Below are 19,696 nucleotides of genomic sequence, written 5' to 3'. Positions count from 1 at the left end.
GACCCAACTCTGGGACTCTTCCTCTCTCGCTGTGTCTGGGTGTCTCAGTGTCTCTGTCTGCCTCTATGTCAGATTTTCTGGGTATTCATTCATTTATTTCCCCAGGAACAGTTTATTGACTCACTGTGCTGCGCTCAGCCCCGTGCTGGGGACCCAGTGGTCACTGTGAGGACCTAGTGGTGACCCTGCCTTCACAGATCTCACAGTCCAGTGGGGAAGACAACCATGTCCCTGACAGTGACAACCCAGATGGCCAGGGCTCTGACAGAGGAAGCACAGAGGGCTGAGGGAGCCCAGAGGGGGTACATGACCCAGCTTGAGGGACCTTCTACAAGGTTCTGTAGAAGAGGGGATGTCCCACCTGAAACTGGGTTTGGTAAGAATGAGCCAGGAGAAGGTTCTAAGGCTTGATGGTGTTCTGGGCAGAAGGAGCCACACAAGCAAAGGCAGGAGGCTGGAAATCACATGGCCCTTTTGAAGAACTAAAATCCACCCCCTACAGCCCTAATACTTTTCTCAGAGGTGAGGAGTGGGCAGAGCTAAGAGGCTGTTCCATGGACAGAAGAGTCATTGTGTAGAGTCGTCAAAGGTTTGAGCTTTATTCTGAGGTTTTATGCAAGGAGTGCAGCAGGGGAGAGGTGGGGAGGGGGCCCAGTCAGGTCTGTGTCTTATAAAGCTTCCTTTGGCTACCATGTGAAGGTGGATCGGAAGGGACAAGCGTGGAGGCTGGGAGCCCCAGGGGACCAAGGCAGAGGCCTGGGGGAGGAGAAGAGAGAATGCGTGGAGCCTGGCAGCCCAGGGGGAAGGGGAGGGAGGCGTCCCGGAAGAAGCATAGCGCTGTAACCTGGGGGTGGGGTTACAGCGGGGCCACCCTGAGAAAGGGACCCTGGAGGAGGGGGAAGGGGAAGAATTGCCCCTTCCTAATCATGGCCTGCCCCACCCCCTACACACACACACTATTTCCAGACCTGCCTGAGCTACTCCTCTCACCCTATCTCCAGCCTCCCTGCACCTAGCCCCATAGCACCTCCCCTCCGCCTCCCCAAAATCCATTCCAGTCCTATACTGCTTCTGCAAACAGCAGGATGACTTGGTTGACAAGTTCCAACGGTGAGAACCGGTCTGAGGAGCCTTAAACCTCCCCTTCCAGGGGTGACCTGGAGGAAACCGTTTGCCTCCCCCTCCCCTTAGTGAAGACGTTGGGGGTGCGGCGCCGCTGGATCAGCCTTTCAGGGCACAAGCATTGTTTTATTTCTGCCCTCTCGCTTTCTTTCTGTCACCCTGTCTGGACACTGAACACTGTCACTGGGCGCCTGCCTTGTGCCCAGCCCTGTGCTAGGTGATGCCGCGGACTGAGCGGTGGGCGACCATGATAACCTTGGTACTCGCCCTCAGGAGGCGTACAGTCCAGATAGTGACAGCCCAGGGCTAGGACGGGGGGAGGCACGGGCAGAGGGGTCAGGGCCGCGATGGGGGAAGCACAGGACACCATGGGAGCCCAGAATGGGTCCTCACCACCCTAGAGTGTCAGGGAGGGCTTCCGGGTCGAGAAAACCTTTGAGATGAGTTCTGGTGAGAGGCAGCCTAGGAACTGAGGGGCTATTTTCAGGACCAGGAAACAAGTTTAAAGATCCAGAGGCCTTTTATTCTCATTTTTGAATCTTTGCTATGGACCTGGCATTGTTGTAGGCACTGGGGATAAGGCACGGAAGATTCATGGTGGTGGAAGGCACTTGAAGCCATTTTAGAAAAAGTGACAGTGAATCCGTGTGGCTGGATGGTAGTGAGCAACGAGGAGCGTGCATCAGGCGGGATCGTGAAGGGCTTTGTGGCAAACTCCCAAAAGAAGTGTGGACTTTGTCCCCAGGGCAGTAGGAGCCATGAATGAGTTTCCAGCAGCGGAGATGCCATCCTGAAAGAGGAAGGATGGGGCGTCAGGTGGATGCAGGAGGGACCACCAGAAGACAAGCTGGGAAGTCCCGATGGTTAAGAAGGGTGCCGCCGAGCAAAATGTTGGGGAGCAGGAGGACAGGGGCAGCGAAGGGGCGGGGCTGCCATCGCCCAGGCAACGTAGGCCGCGCCAAACTATTGGCTGGCCTTCGGCGGCGTCCTCCTCCTCGGCCCCGCAGAGTCTGCCCTCGGAACCCCCGGGGCGCGGCCTCCCCCGCCCTCCCGGAAAGCCGGGTCGGGAGGGGCGTGCCAGCCAGTCTTGCTCCGCGATGGGGTCCAGGCTTGGTATAAAGGGGTCGCAGAGAGCAGTGCTGAGGATCTTGGAGCGGGGACAGCTGCTGAGTTGAAGGAAATAGTTTTGAGGTCCCCGCCCCCCTCCATCCTAGAGACGTGGCCCCGCCCCCTGGCCGGTCGGAATCCTTTAAATGGTCCGGGGCGCAAGGGAGGGGAGGGCGGGTCGCGCGTCTCCTAGAGACGGGCGGGTGGCTCCGCCCAGCCAATCCGCGCCCCGCGGCGGGCAGGACTCCAGCCAATCGCGGCTCGCGGCTCGGCTCCGGGGCGGAGCAGGGTGGACGGGAGGCGAGACGGAGAGGCCCCGGGGAGGAGAACGAGGCCCCTACCCAGCCCTGGAGGGTCGCGAAGCAGCGGACGTTCTAGGACGTGGTCATCGGGAACCTGACAGCTGAGGTGAGGGGGTGGCTGCCCAGCTTGGGTCCGGGGAGGTGGAGGCGCGCCCCCGAGAGCCGTGGAGGCGGGGTCTGGGCGGGAGTGCGGGGCGCTGATTAAGGGTGATGATAGGGTTTGAAGGGTTTGGGGACCGGAGATTGAGTTCAAGGTCCTGGACGGGAGACGAGGTTGTTGGAGTTGGATTTTTAAGTGGAGGGAGTTTGAAGCTGGGACATGGGATGTTTAGAGAAGCGAGAGAACCCGGCAAGGAACTTTTGGGGCAGGGAATCTGGAGATAGGACAATCCAGGTCTCCCGCACGGCTTGAATTCGGGGCTCTAGTGTTCTGGAAAAGGTCTGAAGGGTTGCGACTGGGATCCCGGGCATTTGGAGAAGTGAGAGAACTAGAGGCAAGGAATCTTGGTCTCAGATGCAGTGGTGGAGAGGGAGTGCTTGGAAGAGTTCCACGCTAACGTCTTGGAGGGAGAGTTTGGAGGAAGAGTCCAGAGGCGTTTGAAAGATGAGAGAATAAGGGAAAGTTAACGGGGGAAGATCTCAAAATTGAGACCTCTAGTCTCCCGAACGGAGAGAATCGGAGAGCATTTGTCGTCTTGAGCGATGTGTTGGGGCCTGGGTCTCTGGACCCGAGAGCAGTCTAGGGGAAGCATCCAGGACCTTCTGGGGTCCGAAAGACTGGGAGAAAGCAGTTTTAGAGCCGTAGTCTGGGGTGGGGGAGGGGTGTTCCGGGCGTGGAGCTCAGACCGGCCGCCCCGGAGGCGGCGGAGGGCGGGGCTCGGCAGGCGCCGGGCAGCTGGACGTCCGGGTTCCCTTCCCCCACCCACTGCGGGCCCCTGTGCGCATGCCCTGAGGGAGGGCGGGGGAGGGACGTCCCCGCGGCGTGCGGAGCCCCTGGGGATTGTAGTGTACGCTCCACGTCAGTGGGCGTACCTGGCTGCTATTGGCCCACATTTCCCAGAAGCCCCTGGGCCAAATTGGGGCGTGCCTGGGTGCTGGATTGAGAGCCGTGGGGGCGGGGCCTGGAAGGAGCCGAGGTCTGGTTGGATGAGTCAAGAGGGGGCGGGGTTTGGCGTGAGTCGAGTTCTGGCAAGTTTTCCTGTGGGGTGCGCTTTGGGGAAGCTTAAGGCGTGGGCGGAGGGAAAGGGGTCGGCCCCCGCCCTGCTGTCAGGGGCGCTCACAGTCACTCAGGAAGAGGGCGCGCGCTTAAACATCCTCCCTGTGAAAGCAGGATCTCGACAGATAGCTGCCGTAACAGGGCTCCAGGGGGCTCGGATATAGGCACCCACGTAAAGATATTGACTGAATAAATGGCAGTTCATTCTTGCTCGTTAAGTGTTTTCCTATGTAGTGGGCCCTGTGCCTGTTACACGTGCGATCTCCTTGACGACGTGTTGAGAATTTTTACTATCCCCATTTTACAGATGGGGAAACTGAGGCCCGGGGAGGTAATGTCCCATCGCTTCCCAAGCTCACAGGGCTGAGCAGTGTGAAAGGCAGAATTCTAACCCAGGATTCCCTGCTTCCGGCCCCAGTCTCTGTACTCCACACCTGTCGGGCACGTGCGTGCGCGTGTGCGTCCCATTTGAAGAAATGAGTATTGTGGGAAGAAAAGTTTTAAGTCTCAGAGGGACTTGATTTACCATCCTCATCTTGAAAATGAGGAAATTGAGTCTCAAAGAGGTAAAAACACTATTCGAGGCCACAGAGGCAAGTAAGTAGGATTCAAACCCGGCTATGTGTGAGTCCTGGTCTTGTTTTCTTAGTTACGTACGTTTACTCTCCACCTTAGCCTCGTAAGATTCATGTTCTCTCCATCTTATAGATGTGGAAACTGAGGTTCAGATCATTAAAAAGCACCCGCAACCATACAGGAGATTCGGGAGTTGAACTAGCGCCCCTGTGTCTGACTTGCCCCTCTTCTCTGCACAGGGCATCATGGTAGGAGGCTTGAAGAGGAAACACTCGGATTTGGAGGAGGATGAGAAGTGGGACTGGGGCCCGGCAGGCCTCCGGAGCTACCAGCAAGCCCTGCTCCGCATCTCCCTAGACAAGGTCCAGCGAGGCCTGGGCCCCCGAGCACCCAGCCTCCGCAGGCACGTCCTCATCCACAACACCCTCCAGCAGCTCCAGGCCGCGCTGTGCCTGGCTCCCGCACCCGCCCTGCCTCCCGAGCCCCTCTTTCTGGGCGAGGAGGACTTCTCCCTGTCGGCCACCATCGGCTCTATCCTCAGGGAGCTGGAGACCTCCATGGACGAGACGGAGCCCCCTCCCGATCCAGTGGCTCCCGTGGGTCCCCAGCATGAGGTGCTGTCCCAGTCTGATCCAGTCTTCTTAGAAGCTCTAAGCTCCCGGTACCTGGGGGACTCTGGTCTGGATGAGTTCTTCCTGGACATTGACACGTCTGCAGTGGAGAAGGAGCCTGCTCTGGCCCCACCGGCGCCTCCTCACAACCTCTTCTGTGCCCCAGGGTCCTGGGAGTGGAATGAACTCGATCACATCATGGAAATTATTCTGGGGTCCTAACACTGATGACGGGGCTCCTTGCTCATCTCAGCCTCGGGGGGCTGGATCCCTGGATCCCTGGATGCGACTGTGTGTGGGGGGGTGTGTGTGTGTGTTGGTGGGGGCTCTAAGCAGTGACTGTGGCCTCCCTTCCTCCCATTTCAGGGTTCCACAAACCGTCTCGCGTGTGTGTGTGTGTGTGTGTCTGGTGACCGCAGCCTTCTGTGAAGGTGGGTCTTTCTGAGCTAATTTATCTGTCCCAAATGCCTTACTGAGACTCTCTGTTTCTGGGAGTCTGATTTCCTACTTCCACATTTCTTCTGCCTTTCCCTCCAGTTCTTACTCCCCTTGTGACCACTGGGGCCTCAGGGAAGATAAGCTGGGCCTGGTAAAGGATGACCGGGATGTGCGGCCTGGTTGCTATAGAAACCCAGGCTCTGCCTCTCCCACCTAGAAGGAACGGGGAGGGGCTGGCCTCCTCCCGCCAGGCTGGACCCCACCTCCTTGGCAGGACCCAGCCCCAGCAGCCTCCTGATTCATACCCAGGCCGGACCACGTGCAATAGGGTGGAAACCAAACTGCTCCATGCCGCATTATTTAAAAGAAAGGCGGGTTTTGTGGTGGGTTTTTTGTGGGGGTTTTTTTCCGATGGTTTGTAATGAGTTTTTTTAATAAAAGTATTTTGGAAGGGATGGTGTTGCCTAAAGTTTCTAAACTTCATTGGGGCAATGGGAAGCATCTGGTATGTCCTCTAGACACGTATACCCCTCCCCTGCCAAAGATGGGGCGGGTATATCATTAATCATAACCTTTAGGGGCTGGCCCGGTGGCGCAGCGGTTAAGTGCGCATGTTCTGCTTCGGCGGCCCGGGGTTCGCCAGTTCGGATCCCGGGTGTGGACATCGCACCACTTGTCACGCCATGCTGTGGTAGGCGTCCCACATATAAAGTAGAGGAAGATTGGCATGGATGTTAGCTCAGGGCCAGTCTTCCTCAGCAAATAGAAGAGGATTGGCAGCAGTTAGCTCAGGGCTAACCCTGCTCAAAAAAAAATAAATAACCTTTATTGCATGCTGGTTAAGAGCACTGTTCTACCCACTTTATTTGAATTAAGTCATTTAATCCTCATGGTTCCATAGGAGTAGATACTGTTACCATGTTTTACACAGGAACAGCCTGAGGTTCAGAGAGGCCAAGTCACTCGCTCAGGGTCACACAGCTAGGAAGACCCAGGCCCCAGGAGCTAGGACTCAAACAGTCTGCCTCCAGAGCTTTGTTCATAACTATTGTATTTCTTACTTCCTGATAGATTTAGACTCTCCAGCCAGCCACACGGGTGGACACAGGAGGGAGAAACTGAGTCACATGAACTACGTGTGAAAGGATAGGGTACTCTAGCGCTTAAAAGTCAGCCCTTTCGTTGCATGAAATGTGCTGCTGAGGCCCAGAGGAGAAAGAAAATGCCCAGAGACCCCCAGAAAAGCAGATCTTTCTAGAAAACTTGGTTAGGAAGCAGAGCCCAAGCTAAAGCTACGGTTCTAAGGATTTATTTGGGAGGTGCGAGGCCAGGCTGGTGAGAGTGAGTGGAAAAGAGAATGGAGGCCAGGCAAGATGCAGTGTGACACCCTGCTGTGCTGGCTATGCTGCTACAGACCGCAGCAGGTGAGTTGACACAGCATTGGGGACTTTTCTAGAAGGGTTGCAAGGAGGAACCATAGCTGGGTGTAGGCCACAAGCAGGGAAAAGAGGGAGATTTTGCCTGTGCTTCCTGGCTCAAAGCTGGATTCTTGCCCTGAGTGGGCATCGCACGTAAGTCTGAAAGCAGTGGTGTAACTAACAGGTGGGGGCTGGTCCAGAGGGAGGGAGAGGAGGCGGTCAAGGGGATCTCAAGAAGGCACATGAGGTCCGCATCTCCATACGGATGCCCATGATGTGTGCCTCCTACTTAAAACTTCCAGTGACTTCTCCTTATTCTCAGAATAAAACCTCAGCTTCACCAAGGCCTGTGAGGCCTGACAATCTTGCTCCTAACTTCCCCGGTTTAATCCCCCTCTCTCTCCACCCTCCCTCAACTCCAGTCCTACTGGTCTCCTTTGACCCCAAGCTCATTTCCACCCCAGGGCCTTTGCACTTGCTATTAACTGCCCAGAGGACACTTCCCCCATAGTTTCCAATCCAAATGTCCCCTTCTCAGAGAGGTCCTCCCTGCCCTTCTAGCTCCGCACGTCCAGATACTCCACCACTCATCACATTCCGTCTGATTTTCTTAGAAGCACCTATCCAATCTCAGGTTATTTATTACCTGTTTATGGTTAGCCTCCTGGTCTACTGGAAACTCAGAGGAGGCATTTTGTCAATCTTAGCCCAGCTGTATCTCCCAGTGCACTGAACTGAGCCTGTCACAGGTGGACACTCAATAGGTCTTTTTGCTGTTGTTGAAAAAAATGAACTCCCAACCTTGCAATGGTCAACCCTCCCTCCCACCTCCCTGAACTCATCTCCCCCCCAACACCCTTACTCCTCTGCCCCAGCCACGCCATTCTCTGCTGTTCCTCAAACACAGCACCGGGTCCCCACCTCGAGACCCGGAGTAACAATACCTGCCACACTGAGCGATCAGGCAAAGTGTGTACGACGGGGCCTAACGCACACCAAGGATTCCAATAATTGCTCAAATTTATTGGGCGCCTACTGTGGGCCTGGCATTCTTCCAGGCCCATGAAAAAAACCAACCGTTCCTGCTCTCATAAAGCATCATAGTGGAGGAGGGCTGAAATGAACACGAAACATAAGTAAAATGCACACTCCGTCAAGCAGTGATAAATGCTGTGGAAAGAAGGCAGCAGGAAAGTGACGAGGATGTCGCTATTTAGATGAGAAGGCCTTATGACAAGGTGACCTTTCAGTAAAGACCTGAAGGAGGGGAGAAGTGAGCCGTTTGAATCTGTTGGGGGACCATCCGGGCAGAGGGAACAGCCAGTGCAAAGGCCCTGAGGTCAGAGCCTGAGTGGCCATGTTTGGGAGACTGTGAGGAGGTCTGTGTGGCTGGATTAGAGTGAGCAAGGGGGAGAGAACTAGGAGATGAGGTGAGAGTTGAGGGGGGCAAATCATGCAGGGTCTTGTGGCGTCCCACAGGGAGGAGGAAAGGTCTACACTGAGGGAGATGGAAGCCATGAGAGGGTGTTGAGCAGAGGAAGGACGAGACCTGATCCACTTTTACACAGGCGCTCTTGGACTGCCCTAAAGATAACCACGTGAAGAGGCATCGTGTAGCCTGTTGGTACCAGAGCGAGGCCAGTATGAGGAGCACCCCCACTTTCCCGATGAATCAACTGAGGCTCAGAGAGGCCCAGCTCCCGCCCTGTTAAAGAACTGGCCGGAGAAGTGGAAAGGCTGGCCCTGCAGAGGGAAGCGGGTCCCCAGGGCAGAGTCCAGCCCGTGGGGGATGGGCCGGGCCACCTCGGGGCGTGGCCGGGCAGGCTGGTCCCTTCCCCTGCCCACCCTCCCCCGGAGCCGGCCAGCTGGCTGGACACCCGGGAGCCGGCCCGGCGCCTCCTCCCTCCCCAGGGGCCGGGTGGGGCGGCCGGCCGGGGCGGGCGCTCCCGCTAAGCCCACGCCCTCCCCAGCTGGCGGAGGCTCCTCCCAGGCCTGCCGGCCCGGCGGCTCCGCTTCTGGTTTCATTTCCCAAGGCCCAGCCTCTCTCCTTCGCCCTTCCCCCATCTTGGCTCCTTCTCCACTTTCTGGTCTCAGCTCCAATGCCACATCCTCGGGGAGGCTCTCCCGGACCACCCTGGCTACGGGCACCTCTCCCCAGGCCTCTCTATCATCCCATCCTATTGTTTTCTTCAAGCCACTGAACAGAAGCAGAAATACTCTTTCTCATTTATTCATCTTCCAGGGGCTTCTCATCCCACTTGGAAGGAAAAGCAACGGTCTATGAAGCACTTTAAAGGACCTGAAAACTTCCCAGACCGCCTCCCCGGCAGCACACAGTCCAGCTGCGGGGCCTTGCTGCCTGTCAGAGACAGCTAGCACACACCCACCTCAGGGCCTTTGCACGGCCCTTTCCTCTGGCTGGAACACTTCCTCCAGAGCTTTCCTACCTCTCTCATTCATCAGGTCTCTACTCAGTGTCACCTCCAGTACCACCAGCACCCTGTCTAAACTGCCCACTCCTTCGTTACCCTCCTCCCGCTCTGCTTTATTCTTTTCCTTCTCACCTGTCACCTTCTAAGTTACTAAAAATGTCTTCGTTAAGTTTGTCGTGCGCCTCCTCACAGCAGGGAGTTTCGTCATAATTTTCCTGTCATATCTTCAGTGCCCAGAACAGTGCCTGACACACAGAAGGAGCTTGATCCGTCAGTGTTTGTGAATCGGTGAAGGCATTTGTTTTCATACTTTTTTCTCTCTCCATCCCCGTCCCCTGATCCATGAGAAGAGAGTCCAGGTGAGGCATGTCCGGGGCTGGACCCCCATCATGTACAACAATGCTCACCTCATAGCGTGTACTCAATACATACATGTTAATCAAGTGACTTCTGCGAGCTCTGCTTCAGTGTGTGATCCGGGGCGAGCCACTTGGGGACTCTGAGCCTTCTTTCTCCCAGGCCAGAAAGAGAGGTTGTGGGAGAAATTATGTGAACTTGCCTAGCAGGGGCCCGGTTCTAATGAGCGCCTTACCCTCTTTTCATTATGAAAAATTTCAAGCACATAGAAAAGATTTTTAAAAAGTACATATTCTGGGGCCGGCCGGGTGGCGCAGCAGTTAAGAGCACACGTTCCACTTCAGTGGCCCGGGGTTTGCTGGTTCGGATCCTGGGTGTGGACATGGCACCGCTTGTCAAGCCATGCTGTGGTAGGTGTCCCACATATAAAGTAGAGGAAGATGGGCACGGATATTAGCTCAGGGCCAGTCTTCCTCAGCAAAAAAGAGGGGGATTGGCAGTAGTTAGCTCAGGGCTAATCTTCCTCAAAAATAAAAAAAAGTACATATTCCGAGCACTTGAATACCTTCCCATCTGGATCTAATTATTAACGTGTTAAGCGTCTTTTATCTGCATAGCTAGGTGTGTATACGTATATTTTTTCTTTTGCTGAACCATTGGAGAGTAAATTACAGACATCTCGACATTCTACCCCTAGAATGGCAGGCATCTCTTAAGATTAAGGACAGGCAGCTACAAACCACAATACTATTTCACATCTAGGAGAATTAAGAATTCCTCCATATCATCTAATATCCAGCCTATTTTCAAATTTCCCCAGAATTCCCTAGAATATCTTTTATAGCTGTTCCCCCCCGCCACCACCACCAAATCAGGATCCAGGGAAGGTTTACACGCACATTTGCTTGTAATAAAGAAATTATATAGTATCTTTTATTCTGGAACACCCCCCGACCCCCACCCCAGCCCCACCAATCTCTTTCTGTGTTGTCTTGAAATTGGATTTTTAGTAGAGCAGCCTGCTTGTGCTGTGGGTGTCCCACACCTGTATTTGTCTGATGGAGTCGGTGGTTAATTTGTTACTTTCTGTTTCCTATAAGCTGGAGGTTGGGTCTCGAGGCTTGACGAGATTCAGTTTACGCACTTTAACAAGGAGACTCCACAGAGAATGCTGTGTATTTCCTGATGCCTCCTATCAGGTGGCACGCGGTGTCGGGGTGTCCCACTATTGTGGATGCAGAGTTCCATCGCGTGGTTGAGGTGGCGAGTGCCACATCTCCACATCGTAAAAGGATATTTCCCCCTTTACAGTTGGCAAGAAACCTGTGGGGTGACGCTCTGGAGCCCGTCAAGATCCTGTTCCCCACTAATCTTTCACCCCAAGTTTGGAGCATTCATTGATAATCGTTGGCTGAATCAACCAGGATAGTTAGCATTTCTGAGAGCTTCCTTTGGCCAGGAGCTTTATTCACCACTAACAGTTCTTCCCACAGCTCCAGAAGCGTTAGCAAACGAGCCACTTGAAGAAGGTGAGTCCCACTGTCAGTTCCAGGGACAAGGATTAAACTCCGTCTCCCCATACCCCGCCCCGCATGTCCCCCCTTGAGGTAAGCGCCTGTGCTATTCCCACAACAGCTACTACCACTTACAAAAGGACACGTTGCACACCACTCTGAGCATTTTGCATGAATTGTTCTTTTTAATCTTCAAAACAATCCTCTGAGCCAGACACGACTTCTCTCATTTTAAAGGTGAAGAAACTGAGACCCCAAGGGATTAAAACACTTGCCCAAGGGCCCACAGCGACTTAGGGGATGGAGGCCAGGATGCGACTCCAGTGGCATCCAACCCCAGCCGCCTACTCCCGCCTGTAACCACAGCCGAGTCCAGCTGCCCAGCATTTGCGGCGTCTGATACAGTGCTCTTACAGATACGACCTTACTTTGATTTTCCTAACTCTCAAGAGGTAGGCAAGAAGATCCCATTTAACTGAATCTGTGTGGCTCAGAGAGGTCAAGCATTTTTCCAAGGTCACACATCGAGTTAGGGGCGAGTCAGAATTTGAACCCAAGCCTATCTGGCCTACAGTGTAGACTCCTATTGGGCTGGGTGCGTAAGCAGCTCAACTGTTGGGTTCGGCAGGTGCATGGGCAGACAGCAGGGAGCCCGCACCTTGAGACGCAAAAATCCTTGCCCGCCACCGCCGTTCAGGGCAAACAGCCACCCCGCTTCCCCTTCCCTCACGGGCATGCGCCCTGAAGCCACCCTCCCCGCCCCTCAAACCTGCCCCCAACCGGCTCCGCCCATCACGGTCCAAGGGCCAATCTCCGAGTGGGGGGTGGGGACGCCACGGGAGTGGGCGGTCGTTAAGGGGAGTCAGGAGCCTGGAGTCGTGCGCCAGAGTCAGAACTGCGTCTCGCGAGCCAGGCGCCGGTTGCTGGAGGCGAGCGAGCGAGCGATGCTGTCGCCGCGCCTTCCTGATTGGCTGCGGGAGGCTACCTCTTCTTTCTGATTGGCCGCTGCTGAGCTGGGTATGTAAATGAAAGGAAGGGGCCTGGGGAGACAAGGGGTACCGGCGGCGGGGTCCTCCGGCAGGTTCGATCCCCGGGTCCGGCAGGTGTGCGTCGGGGCCGTCCGGGGTTGAGACGCGCGGGCCTCTCCGTGCCGCCGGCTCCGGCCGGGCCGGGTGAATCACGCCGCAGCCCGGGAAGGGGGCGGAGGCGCCGGCTCCCTGGCTCCGGCGGCGTGACTCACCCGCCCCCGCCGCCGCCGCTTCAGGAGGAGCTGCCTCCACTGCCTTCCGGAAGCGAGCGGAGCCCGAGAGGGCGGAACAGCCCACCGGGGACCCCGGCCTACACGGCCCCGGGCGGCAGGCAGGAGCCTAGCCGGGACGCGGGGCGGCGTAAAGGGTCCCGGGGTCGGAGGGGCCGGAATCCCCGGGGGATGGCCGGCCTGGCGCCGCTAGGGGGCGCAGGCACCGGGGGGCGGAGTCGGGGGTGGGGGCTGAATTCCTGCGGTTCGGGAGTCCCGGGTCTGCGGGGAAGGCGGCGAGGACCCAGTCTGAGTAGTGTGAGGGGTCACTCTTAAGGTCCTGCTGGGCAAGGGCGCCGGGGAACCGGACCCTCCAGGCTGCCTGGCTCAAAAAAGCAGCTTGGACCAGAAGTCCAGAACTCCAGGGGCCCCCACCCGGGGGAAAGTGTGGGTCCTCAAACTTCTCTCGGTGACCCACTGCCCCCCACCCCGGGCCCATCAGGACTTTCCAGCCGGCTCTGTCTACTCTGCCTTCCAAATAAATCCTGAGTCGACCAACTTCCTTCCGTGTCCACCGCCACTTTCCACTCCAAGCCAGCATCGATCGTCCCCCACCGCAAAGGGAGCCGTAGCCTCCGATTGGATCTCGGGGCCACACTCTTGCCCCGTCTTCCCGCTGTCTTCCTCGAAGCAGCCAAGGGCATCTTCCGGAAACCTAATAAGTACCCCACACCACTCTCCCGAGCCGCTCAGAATCCCTCAGTAACTTCTCTCCAAAGTCACAAAAAAAATCAAACTCCTGGTCCCGCCTGCTCTTCAACGCCCCCCCCCCCCCCCCCCCCCCCGCCCCGCAACACACACACACTGTGTCACTCTGTGCACTGACCACACTGGCCTTGTTTCAGTTCAGGCTCATCCGGCCTCGGGGTCTTTCTTTGCCTTTGCTGTTTGTCGTTCTCTCTTCCTTGAATGCTTTCTCCCTGGTGCTTCCATGGCTGACTCCTCCTTACCCTTGAGGGCTCAGCTCGAATGTCACGTCCTCAGAGGAGCCTTTCCTGACCACCCCCAGAATCTTTGAGTATCTTCTAGCATCATTTGTACATTTCCTGTATTTGTTTATTTATTGTCTGATGCATAGTAGGCACTCAATAAATATTAAACTGTGTGAAACAGGCACTTTTTAGGTTAAAAAAGGTTGAATATTGGACATTTCATGTAATTCGTTGAAGAAATAAATAATAATAGTTATTAAGAGCACTTATTAACAGGAGTAATTACTATGCACCAGGTACTGTTGTAAGTGCTTTTTGTGTATTATCTCATTTACTCCTTAGAACAATTCAGTGAAGTAGATACGATTATCATTCACATCTTCAAGGTTCCCTAAGAAAGCCCCGGCTCAGAGAGGTTAACTGATTTGCCCAAGATCACACAGCCAGCAGTCATCAGAGACAGGGTTTGAACTCAACATTGGTTTTCCATAACTGAATGACTCTTCCCTCCCCGCAGATGATGCTGAGCAAGGGCCTGAAGCGCAAGCGGGAGGAGGAGGAGGAGGAGAAGGAAAGCCTAGCAGTGGACGCCTGGTGGCTGGATCCCGGCCACCCAGCAGTGGCACAGGCACCCCCGGCTGCGGCCTCCAGTTCCCTCTTTGACCTTTCGGTGCTCAAGCTCCACCACAGCCTGCGGCAGAGTGAGCCGGACCTGCGGCACCTGGTGCTGGTCGTGAACACGCTACGGCGCATCCAGGCGTCCATGGCACCCGCAGCCGCCCTGCCCCCTGTGCCCAGCCCACCCGCAGCCTCCGGTGTGGCCGACAACCTGCTGGCCAGCTCAGACGCCGCCCTCTCAGCTTCCATGGCCAGCCTTCTGGAGGACCTCAGCCATATCGAGGGCCTGAGCCAGGCCCCGCAGCCCCTGGCGGACGAGGGGCCACCGGGCCGCCCCACTGGGGGCGCCTCACCTGGCCTGGGTGCCTTGGACCTGCTGGGCCCAGCCACTGGCTGTCTGCTGGACGACGGGTTTGAGGGTCTGTTTGAGGACATTGACACCTCCATGTACGACAGTGAACTTTGGGCGCCAGCCTCTGAGGGCCTCAAACCCGGCCCTGAGGATGGGCCTGGCAAGGAGGAGGCTCCGGAGCTGGACGAGGCTGAGCTGGACTACCTCATGGACGTGCTGGTGGGCACACAGGCGCTGGAGCGGCCGCCGGGGCCGGGGCGCTGACCCCCAGGGCTGGAATGGTTGTCCAGCGTCCAAATTGAGCCTGGTGACTGGACCAACTCTCCTTGGAAAGTCCCAGCTGGCTTCCTTAGAACAGAGAGACGGGCTTTGGAGAGGCAGGACCCAGGGCAGAATCCAGAGGCCTGGGCAAAGTCACCTCCGTCCTCTTGCCTCCGGCTGATGGGGGAGTCTGGGATCCGCCCTCATGTTGGAATGACAGGGCCCGGTGGCTGGACTGGGATTGGACCGGGCCCCATGCTGGACTGAATCCTCAGAGGTCATAGCCTGGAATACTCTTTCCCTGATGTGGGAAGAGACCCCCAACCAGTTTTTTGAAATTAAAACCAATCGTGGGAAGTCTGTAGTGTGTGTGCTGCTTTCTCTGGGCCAAGGCCACCGGGAGATCAGAACCTGTAACATTCACTGAGCGTGGACTGCGTCCCCCACGCTGTCCTGAGCCCTTGACCCATGGTAACTCATTTAATCCTATCAGTGCCACAAGATGGGCATTATTGGGATTATCCCCATTTTACAGTTGAGAAAACTGAGGCTCCAGGAGCTCATGGCTTGGGGAGGTGGGTTTGCAACCCTGACCTTTACAGCTTTCTTGTTCTGAGAAACAGTTAGGTCTGGTAACTGGGACTCTAAACAGACTCCTAGAACGTACTCAGCCAGGCTTCCCTTATGTCCATGTGTGTACACTGTGGTGGTGGTGCTGGAGGAGGAGCGCGAAGCCACTTTTTAAAAATGAAATCTAGCCCTGGCCTGGAGTCTACCACCTGTGTGTCTTGGGGCCCAGGGCTGGGGGCAAAAGGGAGCTTTCAGCATGAGCCAGCTCTCCAGGAAAACGGTGAAAGAAAGGAAGACTGCAAGTTTGGAAAAAATAAAATCCACGCCGGGTCTCAAATCTCCTTTTGGGGTGGGGGAGAGGGCAGTACGGCGGGCGGCTGGCTCTGAAAGAAAGCCACCAGGCTGGGTGGCTTCGCTGCCCCCGGCAGGCGATCTGCCTTCTTTCTAGAAGAAACCCAAGCCCCGGCGAGCCGGGCCACCTGCCTGCCTGCCTGTGTGATGGGGCTGGCCTGAGCGCCGGGTGTCTGCGCCGCCCCCGCGGTCCAGCCGCATTCCTGGCCCGGCTGGGAGGGGCCGCACACTCACAGGCCTGGCACGGGACCCGGGCCGCGTCCTTCCTGGCGGCCGTGGGGGCAGGGCAGCGCCCGGGGTGCGGGGGGGAGGGGCACGGGGCAGCTGCGGGGGCGGGGGGAGGGGGAGGGGCAGAGGGCCGGCCGGGGAGCCGAGGGGCCGGCTGGGCCTGCGATGGGGGAAACGCCGGCAAGGGGACACCGAGATCGCTGGGCCCCAGCGCCTGCCCTCTGGCCGGAAGCTTCAGGGCGACTGAAGCTGGGGTGGAACCGGGGGAGGCGGGCAGCCCCAGGCTGGCCCCTCGGGCCGGGAAGGGGCGGGCCGAGCGGCGCTTCCTGGAGGAGCGGAGGAAGTCGTGCCCATTTCTGGAAGTGAATGCGGCGCCCGGGGAGGGAAGTGGCAATGGCCCGAAGGGAACTGGTGCTCAGGCTGAGGGTCTCCCGGGGCGCCTGGCTCCAGCACCTGGTGACTCCAACCCGCGGGGCATTGGAACTCAGACTCAGTTTGGACTCAGACCCAGAGTTTAGGAGTTTAGGCTGAACTCGGCAATGCCCCCTGCTGCCCAGTCTGGGGGTCTGTGATGCCAGTGACTTCGATTTCCTGGAGATGTGTCCAGGGGACATGGAGTCCCCCAGTGTGGGGTCAGCAAAACCTTCTGTTTACAGCACCCTGGGGGCCTGCTTCTGATGTCTCCAGGTGCCAAACTCGGGGATAATCTGTGATACCTACTGAGGCAAACAGCAGACCCATCTGGCAACGATGCTTCCATCTGCCCGGTGCCTGCTTGGCCAGCAATGCCCCCCTCACCCTAGAGCCTCTGTGTACAGTTGCACAGATTGTGCACTGCACATGGGCTCCATCCTTAAAGGGCTGCCACGCATGTGGCAGGCACCATGCATTTACATATTTATTATGACAGTTTCCCAGCAGATGGAGGTCAAGTGCCTTGGAGAAGAGGCATACTTTTTGCACAAAAGCACCATATGGGCTAGATCAGCCCTGGTCTCCCACCCCCACCCTGATGCCCTTGGGTTTATGAACAGCTCATGCCCAAGGACCTGCCCCACTCTCCCCTCGTCTGACCCCCAAAGATGGTGCAGGCTCCCTGGCTCTTCTGGGCCCCTCCGCCCTCAGGCTCAACCCCAGGACGCCGCAGTACCTCGGCCAGCAGATTCCAGGCCCACACCATTCCTAGCTGAGCCGCCAGTCCTGGCGCCGCTGTTGCTTTTCATAGAGTCTCTGTGTGTGCCCGCCACGACACTCCCTAGGCCAGCGCCCCTCCACGGCCTTCACAGGGACCCCCACCACATACACACACTTTTCTCCTCCGATGCCTGGGAGATCCGTGGCCAACTCACCCTGGTCTCTTTTTCTTCCTTCCCTCCCTTCTTTCTTTCCCTCATTCGGCAAAGATGAATTTATAAGTACCTACTTTGTGCCTGCTGACCACATCTCTCCCCCGCCCTGGGCACAGATTTTATCCCAGTCGTCTGGGATCTGACCTCTGCACCTCCCAAAGCACACCTTCCAGCCCTGTCCCGTTCATCCGTTCAGTGAAGATTTACTGAGCACCTATGCTGTGCATTCCCGGTGCAGAAATCTAATGATGCCTCGTCAATGATCACGGATGCAATAAGCTACAGAGCGAAGGTCATGCCGAAGGTCAGACCACCTGCGTTGGAAACTTAGCTTTGCCATTCTCTGGCTGTGTGACTCTAGGCAAGTACTTAACTTCTCTGGGCCTCAGGGTCCTCATCCTTACACTGGAACAGTCATGCACCCGCCTCAGAGGGTTGTTCTGAAGGGAGAGTGTTCAAGGGAGAGGGAACAGCATGTGCAAAGGGTTAGGAGGGGAGGGACCCTACAAGCTTCCAGGGGTCTCTAAGCTGCTGAGTCTGACTGGGATGAGGGGAAAGCAGTAAGGTAAGTGATGGGGCTGAGGGTTGGCGGGGACCAGGATGCACAAGGCCCTGGATGGGGGACTTTACTCTGAAGGCACTGGGGTAAAGGGATCTAGAGGTAAAAAGTGTTCTCTCTGGCTGCCATGTGGACGTGGCGGTGGGAAGGTGAGACTGGAGGCCAGGAGCCCAGAGGGGAGGCCGGGAGGAACAGAGCAGCCAAGGGGCAGGGGTGCGGGGGGAGGGGGAGATGCTAGAGAGGACAGGCTGTGTGGGAGTGATGAGCTGTGATGGACGAGGGGCCTAGGATGAGACCCAGGGCTCTAGCCAGGAGACCAGGGGATGGTGGGGCCACCCTGGGATGGTGCCCAGGAGGAGAAGCAGATCTGGGGTTGACACTGAGGCCAGAGATGGACATAGTGGGTGCAAAGGACTAAGGGGACAGCCAGGGGAAGGCACCCAGGCAGCTAGGCCCCTGGGACAGGAGCCCAGTGGAGAGGGCGGGAATCGGGCGCAGGCGTAAAGGATGGGGGTCAGGGAGCTACCGGTTTCCCTCGGCTGCACGGCGGGGAACCCGGCTCCTGCTCGGCTCAGGCTGGGTGGAGAGAGGGTGGTCCCCAAGGAGAGGCTTCCGCCTCCTTCCCCAGCCCTGCAGGATGTCCTGTGTTTACGGAGGTGGCCTTGGCCGGAACCAGGACACTGGTGCCACCCCCTAAACTCGACTTCCGATGGCCACACCCCTCGTGTGAGGGAAAGCAAGAGACACAGAGAGAGAGAGACAGAAAAGAGAGAAACAGAGACATGGAGAGAGTGAGACACAGAGATGGAGAGAGACAGAGTTGAGGAATGTCGAGACAAAGGGAGCTACAGACATGGAAGGACACACCGAGAGAGGGACATACCATTCACGACAAAAAACTCACAGCAAACTAGGAGAGGAAGCTTCTGTCACCTGCTAAAGGGCAGCTACAAAAACCTGACAACTACCATCTTGCATAATGGCGAGACTGGAGGCTTGTCCCCTCAGGACTGGCAAGGAGCAAGGGCACCTCTGAGACACAGAGAGACAGGAGAGCGCGGACCCGCCTCCCTCATCTGTCTGACCCTGAGCAGAGAGGGGTGGATTTTCATCCCAACTGTCTAGCCGGGCCTGTAGTCAGGATCTTTCCACCCTCAAGCTCTGACTCTGTCCCTCCCATAGACATCGGGGGCCCTCAGAACAAAGTCCAGCCTGTCCCCATGGCCCTCCCCTCGGGGTCTCCCCACACTGTCACATTCACCACTTTCTCAGAGAGGCCCTTTGCATAGCTGTTGCCTCTCTCTGAAATCCATTCTCGTGTATCCACCACTTGCAGCTTTGCATGAACTCCTATGTATCCGTCAGGTGCCCACTCAAATGTTACCTCCTCTGGGAAGCCCTCCCTGCCCTTTCTGACAGTCCCAGAGTGCCAGGCTCCTCTGATAGACCTGCATCCATCTCTCACAGCACTTAGCTCGGTGTGTAACTTTACACTCGTTCTGTTGATCACTTCTTTAATGTCCGATCTGTCTGCCTGTGAGTCCTGTGAGGGCACAGTCATGGTCACTGTTGAGTCCTCAGCACTGCCCGGCCCAGGGATGGATACAGAGGCGGTGTCTGCGAACAGCTGGTGAATAAATGTATAAAGGAGAAGGAGACGCTAAGGAAGAGGGATGCTCGGCCCTGGGGACACAGGCAGGAACAAGGACACCGTTTTAAGCTCCTGGAAATTTCTTCTGTGCTCAGCTCTCTCTGGATTCAGGTCCTTTGCACAGGCTGTTCCCTCTGCCCACAACACTGTTCCCCTCCCTCTTCTCTTGCCTAGCTCCTATGGGTCATTCAAGCCTCAGCTCACATGTCCCCTCCTCCAGGAAGCCTTCCCTGACCTCCTTTCCTAGGGTGGAGCAGGCGCCTTCTGCCTGTGATTCCTCCATCACAACCGTGGCTGTTCTGGGTCTGTCTCCCTGGTGGACTGTGACCTCTGTGGAAGCAGGCCCGGGCTATCTTGGTCACATTATGTCCCCAGCGCTCTCCAGCATGGGGCTGGGCACAAGACCAGGCGCGCACTGACTGCTGACACTGGGTG

General features: G+C 56.9%; 2 protein-coding genes across 2 annotated transcripts; both read left to right on the top strand.

Moving 5' to 3' along the window:
* Positions 1 to 2,481: 2,481 nt before the first annotated feature.
* SERTAD3 (SERTA domain containing 3) lies at positions 2,482 to 5,827 on the top strand. The gene is made up of 2 exons (XM_005596252.4): positions 2,482 to 2,637; positions 4,563 to 5,827. Exon 2 carries the CDS (start codon positions 4,569 to 4,571, stop codon positions 5,154 to 5,156), a length of 588 nt encoding a protein of 195 aa, XP_005596309.1. The 5' UTR covers positions 2,482 to 2,637; positions 4,563 to 4,568; the 3' UTR covers positions 5,157 to 5,827.
* Positions 5,828 to 11,952: 6,125 nt separating this feature from the next.
* On the top strand, positions 11,953 to 14,910 carry SERTAD1 (SERTA domain containing 1). Its single transcript, XM_023649765.2, has 2 exons — positions 11,953 to 12,110; positions 13,840 to 14,910. The coding sequence occupies exon 2, from the start codon at positions 13,840 to 13,842 to the stop codon at positions 14,554 to 14,556; it is 717 nt and encodes a 238-aa protein (XP_023505533.1). The 5' UTR covers positions 11,953 to 12,110; the 3' UTR covers positions 14,557 to 14,910.
* The last annotated feature ends 4,786 nt before the right edge of the window (positions 14,911 to 19,696 follow it).

The sequence above is a fragment of the Equus caballus genome, chromosome 10 (genome assembly GCF_041296265.1).
Source record: "Equus caballus isolate H_3958 breed thoroughbred chromosome 10, TB-T2T, whole genome shotgun sequence".
In the NCBI taxonomy this organism is placed as follows: Eukaryota; Metazoa; Chordata; class Mammalia; order Perissodactyla; family Equidae; genus Equus; species Equus caballus.
Note: the sequence above shows the minus strand (reverse complement) of the source record. Positions and strands in the feature narration are given on the sequence as shown.